This window comes from Eurypyga helias, unplaced genomic scaffold (genome assembly GCF_000690775.1).
Source record: "Eurypyga helias isolate BGI_N326 unplaced genomic scaffold, ASM69077v1 scaffold18818, whole genome shotgun sequence".
In the NCBI taxonomy this organism is placed as follows: Eukaryota; Metazoa; Chordata; class Aves; order Eurypygiformes; family Eurypygidae; genus Eurypyga; species Eurypyga helias.
In genome coordinates, this window is record NW_010267810.1 from 4,587 (window position 1) to 12,976 (window position 8,390).

Sequence of the window (8,390 nt, forward strand, 5' to 3'; positions counted from 1 at the left end):
CTACACGAGGCTCAGTGCACATGTGCAGTTCTGTGGCGGGAAGTGGCCTGAGGGGGTGTGGTTGTTAGCCGTGGGGCAGGTTTCTTCCTTAGTGGGCGGGGGGTTGGCTGGCTTTTTTCCCCAGTCATCATAGGATCATTGACTCACAGAGTAGTTTGGGTTGGAAGGGACCTTAAAGATCATCTAGTTCCAATCCCCCAGCCATGGGCAGGGACACCTTCCACTAGACCAGGTTGCTCAAAGCCTCGTCATGTGGTTGTCCTGGGAGCTCTGGGACTCGGACTCTCACTGCTTGGGACTGGGCTGTGTGTCAGGTGGTGAGCACTTGTATCACATGTTCTATTTTCGATTATTTTAATTACTTAGCAGTAGTGGTATTGTCAGTAGAATCACTATAACTTTCATTTATATTATTAAATAGTTTTTATCTCAACTTTATGAGCTTCCTTGTCTTTTCCTCCAACTCTCCTCCCCCACTGAGGGGTGAGGGGGAAGGTGAGCAAGTGGCTGAGTAGTGTTTACTGTGAGCCCAGGTTAAACCACAGCAGTGTGATAACTAGAACATTCTTTGGAATTTTTCAGGAAATAAGCTTGTGGAATTTTTCAGGAAGTAACTTTGCTTTTTAAATGGAGGCCAATGTCATTTCAAGATGACCTGCTTCAGGGAATGCTGTTAACTTAAATCCAGTTTGTTGATAAAATTGGCTCCTGCAGTACACCACAAGAACGATACCTTCCTCCTACAGTTCTCATTTTTTTTCAGGCATCTCTAGTATAGTGGCAGAACTAGCTAGTTTCTCTTACACAGCATAAAGAAAGATTAAGCATTTTAAAAATGAGAAAATGGAGTTAGAAGATGCAGAAACTGTAAAATAGTGCTGATGTATTTGAGGGTAGAGGGGAATGACCTCTTTAAAACATGAAGGATATCTGTAGGGCCTACAGATCACTGCTTATGTCTTACTAAAATGTTTTGAAGGTTTGGATGTAAATTAAAAACCTTAATGTCTAAACTGTTTCTTCAGCTATACTTCTTTTGGCACTCCTTTGTTGTTTTAGATGCAACAGATGACTTGGATGATTTAAACTTCTTCAATCAGAAGAAAAAGAAGAAAAAAACAAAAAAGATATTTGATATAGATGAAGCAGAAGAAGGTGTAAAGGTTTGTTTAGATAACCAGGCCATCTGGGCTGTGGCTGAAAACTTTCTTGCTTTCACTTTCTCAAGGTTGGCGGTGCAGGAGTTGGTTTGAGTCTGTTGTTGTGTCTTAGTGCAGTTAATAATACAACTTGTGTTTCACTGTCTCTTTCATACCTAGTAAGTTCTGCTGAACATGTTGCTCCTCCAGGGCTTTTTACCCAGAGGTTTAAAATACATAACTGGTCTGCACACTGAGCAAGTAATTCTGCGATCTGTAGTAAGGGTTGACTGGTATCAAGGTTAATTGTCTTTTGGGGTGATAAAAGTAAAGGGATGCCAGAAGCCACACGCAGAATAGTCTTCTAAATACCAGCCGTTCAAACAGATCTGCTAAGAAATCTGGTTTTACTCTGGTTTTCTTCAGAAATGATTGGCTACTGTTCTGTGTTCCAGAAGGTGAACGAGAGATTTTTACTTTTCTGAAGTTTTATTCTAAATTGTGGTTTTGTATCATGTGTCAGTCTAACTGGCAAACCCAGGGAGCAAGAGGACAGAGAAATTTTATGATATGTGTAAACCTGTTCTTTGGATTTTGCCTTCTGGGGAGAAAAATGTCCCCCTGGCCTCCCCCAGACAGGTGAAATGCTTGCTCTGTGTTCTTTCACGTGCAGAATTGTGCTAACAAATTGGACTGGCTGCATGTAACACAGCTTTGCCTTACCTTATTGTCTGGCATGTTTTGGGTGTTTTGTTCCCTTACACCCTAAAATGGTGGCTGCCTTCAGGTGAGCTTAGTGTGATCTTGTTCTTGACCACTTAGAAAAATCTAGCCCTACCTCACGCTAGTAGTGCTGTGCTCTCTTCAGCCTACTTCCGTTCCTTTCTCACCTGTTATGTTTCAGGACTGTGGTGGGTATTGCCGGTATCTGTCTGGTGTAGTGTGCTGCTAGTGCTGTTTCTGATGCGGTGTGTCAGAGACTTGTGTTTAATACTGTAAACTACAGTCGTCTTACTCCTCTGCAGGAATTGAAAATTGAAGGAGATGTGCCAGAGGCAGTGGAACCTGAAGATGACCTTGATATCATGCTGGGCAATAAAAAGAAGAAAAAGAAGAATGTGAAGTTTCCAGATGAAGATGAGATAATGGAGAAGGATGAGGGTAAATGTATAACGTAGCACGGTGATGTGTTTAAAGTGAAACGTAGTCCATGTTGTAGGCGAATAAGTTCTGTTCAAGTGCCTTTTTTGCTTCAAAATTCACTTTGTTACCTTTACGGTTATATTAGTCATCAGAAAATGCTCTATAAAAGCACTGCGTAAGTTTGCCCTAAGTGCTGGTGCCCATTGTAGGCAGGCAGAGAAGACTTGACGCTCTAGTGCAGTCGTCTTTCATGTACCTTTTACCAGTGGTGTAAGGATGAGGTTAAAGAATGTTTCCTTTCTTAATGAATCCCAAACAACTTTCTTTACAGCTTTTGAGGATGAAGATAGCAAAAAGGATGATGGAATTTCTTTTAGCCTTCAGTCAGGACCTGCGTGGGCAGGCTCAGAAAGGGACTACACGTATGATGAGGTAACGTTCAAAAGACTTACTTTTAAAAATGTTTTCCATGTTGACATGTGTCAGTAGCGCAGGGTCTTATGCTCCTATGTCCTATTTCTAACTTAAAATTACAGGACTTGTAGTCAGAAACTCATAAACAGAAGAATAACAAAGAGCATCTTTTTATCCCAGTTAATTTCTGCGTAGAGGAACAGCGTGAGAGGTAAAACCCCTCTGCAGACAGGCTGAGGTGCTTCTGGGCTATGATGTAAACCCTTGTGGAAACAGCTTTTGTGTTTTGCATTGTTTTTGAAGAAGTGCTGTACTTTGTCTGGGAATGTGGGATATTCATGCTGCTATGAATCTTTTCTTTCTTTGCAGTTGCTCAATAGAGTATTTAACATCATGCGGGAAAAAAACCCAGATATGGTAGCTGGAGAAAAACGAAAATTTGTTATGAAGCCTCCGCAGGTTGTAAGAGTAGGGACCAAGAAAACCTCTTTTGTCAACTTTACAGATATCTGCAAATTGTAAGTTTCCTTTCAGATTTCCCAGGAATAGCAGGTCAGGAATGGGCTTTTCTGTGCTGTTGGCTGTTGTGTTGATTACATGTTTTCTGGCAAAAGACTGTGTATGGCAAACCAGAAGTAAACTGAAAGCTGTTTCAGTTATACTGCTTATTTCCTCTACATTCTTTGTGAGAAGATATTTATGAAGATTGTTTACTGAGGTAACTTCTTATTGTATACTTAAACCATGAAAATGGTAGGCTTGCTCCATGGGCTTCATGGACTTAACCCTTTGCTTCTGTGAGTTCACTGGCTTCTGTCAAGTCGGCAGTTGGGACAGCAGTGATACTCTTGGGCAAGGGGGTGATGAAAGTTCTTTTCTAATTTGGCTGCAAATAACTGTTCTCTTGGTAAGTGGTATGGAATTCATTAATTTTTTTCCACTGTTTTCCACAGTGCTTTCTATGTCTTAATTATTTTTTTTGTGAAGGCAGTTCTACTCTTTGTGGGCACTTCTGGGAGTCCATATCTGATTTGTTTCATAAGTATGCCAGAAAACAGTCCTGATGAAATCATACTGAGGGGATGGTGATTTTTTTTGTGGACTGTTCAGCTTTCCTGACTCCTCAGTCATTGTCTGCCTGTGGTCTTTGCTGTAGACCCTCTGTCACTGCCCCCTTTTAAACTTGGTAATTTAAAATTGGTTTAGCCTGCCAGTCCTGTATAAGGATCAAATTTCTCTGAAGGGGGAAGGTTAAACATATCCTTACTTTATTTTTAGATTACATCGTCAGCCAAAACATCTCCTGGCGTTTTTGTTGGCAGAATTGGGTACAAGGTAAGGCTGCTGGGCTGTGTATGTGCTTAGGCATGTAGGAAGGAATGGCAACATAGTTGATGTCTGATGAAAAATGAAATTCTTGGGTTTAGGTCTGTCCATATGTGCCCAAACATCAGGCTTTTCTTCCCTGCGCATAGATACTGTGCTGGGTGATTGAAGAGATACCATCTTAGGGAAGAGGTACAGAGGCAAACTGAGTCTCAGGGAACAGTCTGGATTTTGAATTCCCCATGTGGAACTCTTCTCAAAGGTGCTCTGCTAGCAGAGCTGTGGGTCACAGTCGGTAAGGATGGCTCTGTGGCTTGTGTCAGCCTAAGGCAGGCGATGGATAGCTAGGGAAGAGAGAACGCCTGACTGCCTAATGGCAAGTCTTGTGGGCCTATAGCTAGTTATTCTGCCTAATGCTGCAATTAAATCCACCTGTCTTAGCATAAAACCAGTGCTGATTTGGCTCTTACCAAAGATCTCACTGTGGTGGTAGTTCTGATTGTCTATTCATTTCTCTGTTGTACACTGCAATGCTTACACGTGGACATAGAGAATCAAGGAGCCTCATTGCAACATGTATTTAACAAACGCCCGTTTGACTGGCCTCTCTTCAGCTCCAGGCCGCTTAGAAACCCTAACGTGAAAAACATTCAGCTTACTACATCAGAGTGGCTAGAAGAGGGGCTTAGTCATATTACACCTTTGAGGGGGTTGTCTCGGTCGCTTCTGTGGTGCTAAGCAGATGTTAATTCTCAGTTCTGTGAAGTTCTTCGGACTGGGTAGCCTCACTGTGAGGCTGATCTCTGCTGGAGTTTGCTTTTACTGCAGTGAGGGTTATGCTTGGGCAAAGCCTCCTGTAGATTTTTAAGTGTCTTCAGAATTTTCCTTTTTTCCTACAAAGTAATTTTGGCTTATTCTTATCTTGAAGATCATTATCTTGCTTCGTGATCCTGACTTGTTTTAACACTTGATGTCTTCTGCAAATGAAATAATTAATTAATTTTTCTTTTAAATTAGTGGCTCAATAGATGGTAACAACCAACTTGTAATCAAAGGAAGATTCCAGCAAAAACAGATAGAAAATGTCTTGAGAAGATATATCAGTAAGTCTAACTCCCTTTTTCAACTATTGATTTCTCTCAGACCTCTTTTGGTGGGCAGTGGCCCAGCGTGTGTGTGTGCTGTGCACATTCTGTGCCAAGAAGCCACAGCTTTGCTGCAGCTCTGTAATGGAATAATGCAAGTGCAAAGTGGTTCTGCCATGGTTATAGTGAGCGCATAGCTCATACTCTCTCCTGGCACTAAAACATACCGAGGAAAACAGTAAGAGCATTTGAGAATGACTTCTTTTTGTCAGACTTTCATTTTTTTGAAATGGCTTTGAGGGCTATGGCCAAAGCAATAATTGTTAATTTTCAAGTCTGTTGTATACATTACTTAACAAATGCAGTGTGATTGTCACTAACTGCTGCTCAGAGGACTCACAGATTGTATGTAACAAAAAATAATGCTTCAGTGCTGTGTCTGTACAAGAGTTGCTGCCATCTGGGAATGCTGTTTCAGCAGAGGAAGTTACGGAATGCCACTGGGAAGTCTTAACTGGTCCTTATGGTTTTTAAAACAGCGGTGTCAGTGCGTTTGTAGCTTATGAAACCTTATTAACCTGGGAACTAGGGGGAATTTGTAGGTTGCTTCAGCCTCTGTGGTTTTCATAGTAAGCCACTTCTGAGTTAGTCGGTGCATTTGAACAGCCTTTCAAGACAACCCTTAAACTGAAGGCTGGGGGAGTGGTGACTTGTCTGCTGCTAATACGTTTTCTTTTAACTGCAACTTAATTCCTTTTCTGCAGAGGAGTACGTCACCTGTCATACATGTCGGTCACCAGACACAATCCTACAGAAGGACACCAGATTATATTTCTTGCAGTGTGAGACCTGCCACTCTCGCTGCTCCGTCGCCAGCATCAAAACTGGGTTCCAGGCTGTCACAGGCAAGAGAGCACAGCTCCGTGCCAAAGCTAACTAGTTTGCTAATCAACACTGGATTTTGCAGAGTGTTCTGGGGAGATAGGACTGGACCGGTTTACGATCGGAATGGATTTACCGTTGTATTAAAACAAGATTGTAAAAACGACAAGAAATTTGGCTTTTGATTGGTCTGTGAAATCCTTGCAAGATGCAGATCCTCAAGCTGTTCACATACATTTGCTCATTGAATATATTTTACCAACTGTAAGGAACGTGATGGGAAAGGAGGTGCTTTTTAATCTGTTCAGACTTCTGTAAAACACAAGATAAATTAAAGATACTAACTATAACAGTGAGTGTCTTCGATATGGATTTTTCCTTCAGGTTCCTCTTTAAACAGCTGATGGGAATGGTTGGCGTGTTCTGCAGATTATGTCACTGAACTATGTCCAAGACCCAGAATAAAGTTTAAGAAAAAGGTTATTTTGCTTTTACATATCAAAAGCTTATTTTTAGTTAAGCTGCCATTAAGCCAAGAAATCAAGTCACAGAAATGATCTATCAGCATGAGAACTGCTCATGCTTTTACAGCCAGATTAATATGGGAATGCATTTTGCACAGAAAGTGACATCAGGACGTGTTGATACTGCTTAGTTAGGCAGAGTATAGCTCTGGGGTAGTCCAGACAACATATTGATGCTGAATCTTAACGTAGAATTGATAAACTCTACTGTAAGCTTTTGTAGGGTCATAGCACTAAACTTTGCAGTTTCTCAGAGAGAAATGTTTTTAAGTCCTGCACTCTTCAACACTTTAAAAATAATCTAACTAAATGCAGCAAAAAAAGTGTCGTTTTATGCTGGCTGCAGTACACTGTCTTACCTAAATCTTGAATTTACAGAAGATACTGCCAAGTAGTTTGGGTTCCAGATTAACATGTTATGCTGCTTGATGATAGTGTGCACTTCCCTCTGCTCGCATCAGTACCGCTGTCTCTAGGGGACGTGTGGTGCTGTCCCAGCTCCTTTTCCCAGTGCTCTAGACACTTTGTTACAGCTGCCAAGTACAAAGATGCGAACTGGGAGTGAAGTCCCTCTTGAGCAGCCTGAGGGCCAACAGCTTTCTTTTAATTGCCAGAAGGGCACAGGGTCAGGATAAGGTGTAGCTCAGGACCCCAGGCACCCATCCCTGCAGGTAAGCAGAGTAGCCTCCTCCCCAGAGAAAATGGTGGTCATTCTGAATGCAATTCATCAAATATCAAAAACAAGTGTTTCTACCAAGTTTTAATCTTTGTATGTATCTTACTACAGAACACGGTCTTGCTGGGAAGTCACTTCCTTGCTATTTGAAAACTTGACAGCACTGTAAGGCAAAAATCAACATTTTATGGTTGGTTTCTTAAAAGCATTTTGAATTTCAAGTGAGCTATAACAAATGTTGGATGTATCTTGAAGTGAATAAAGCCAGGATCAGTGCCTCTTGTAATCTTATTGTTGTATTCTTGTTTTTTTTCTAGCAAATAGGTGTTCTCCTGTGGGAAGCAAAAATTTTTGGAGAAGTGCAAGTTGCCTTTTGGTTCAGTGGCTTGCTGTTGGGGAAACAAATAAGTTAAGAGCAATGGTATTTTCTGTTTTTAAAAGCTTGCTTTTTCTTGGGTTAAATACCTTTAACAGACTGAAAAAAATAGAGTATGGCCTTGAGCTGGGGCTGTACTTTAGTGGATTAAGTTGAAGTTTAACTTCAGTATATTTGGATCAAAAAGATCAAGTTAATGAAGGAATAAATAATTGTTCAAACCCATCATCTGTGAGCTCTGGCTCGCAGGAGGGCTTTACAGGTGTGTTTTATAGAAACATTTTCAGTCTGTACATGAAATCCTGAAGGCTTTGGTTTTGATGACTGGCATTTTGAGTGAAACATCCTAAGCTGTAGACTCTGACTTACCTGTGGAATAATGTCACTGCATGAAAATCCTTCTGTGTCTAGGAGCAGGTATCTGTTGATTTAAAAAAAAAAACAACCAAAAACCAAAAAAAACCCCCAAACACCACCTTCCAGTGTACATTCCAGAAGGCGTACAGTCTGCCATGAGTGTTGCACGAACCTAAAGGCCCCTTGCTGCTTGTAGGGCTGATGCCAGTTTGGAGTGGAGCTGTTTTCAGAGGCAAAGCAGCAGTTTTGTACTTAGCTGAACACATGTCAGCAGCTTGAGGGTGGAGTTCCTTACACAGTGGTAGCTTGCTTTTCCTTGGGCCTGTGTGCGGGCTGTGTTTGGAGGCAGACAGCACTGTTTCTCCATGCTGTGAGCTGAAAATGGGTTGTATGGTGCTGATGGAGATGGGGGAACCGGAAGTTTTTAGGTACTGAAAGCCTGCAGAGCTTTCAGGAGGTAACAGGAAT

At 41.5% G+C, this 8,390-nt stretch overlaps 1 protein-coding gene across 1 annotated transcript in view; it reads left to right on the forward strand.

Annotated features, from left to right (window-relative positions):
• The window catches only part of EIF2S2 (eukaryotic translation initiation factor 2, subunit 2 beta, 38kDa), a 7,027-nt gene extending 682 nt beyond the window's left edge, over nucleotides 1-6,345 (forward strand). Inside the window, exons 2-8 of the mRNA XM_010157571.1 lie at nucleotides 1,060-1,163; nucleotides 2,165-2,300; nucleotides 2,614-2,714; nucleotides 3,066-3,214; nucleotides 3,975-4,031; nucleotides 5,040-5,125; nucleotides 5,872-6,345. Coding sequence (XP_010155873.1) covers nucleotides 1,060-1,163; nucleotides 2,165-2,300; nucleotides 2,614-2,714; nucleotides 3,066-3,214; nucleotides 3,975-4,031; nucleotides 5,040-5,125; nucleotides 5,872-6,047 — 809 coding nt within the window. The 3' untranslated portion in view covers nucleotides 6,048-6,345. The remainder of the gene's footprint in view (nucleotides 1-1,059; nucleotides 1,164-2,164; nucleotides 2,301-2,613; nucleotides 2,715-3,065; nucleotides 3,215-3,974; nucleotides 4,032-5,039; nucleotides 5,126-5,871) is intronic.
• Nucleotides 6,346-8,390: the final 2,045 nt, after the last annotated feature.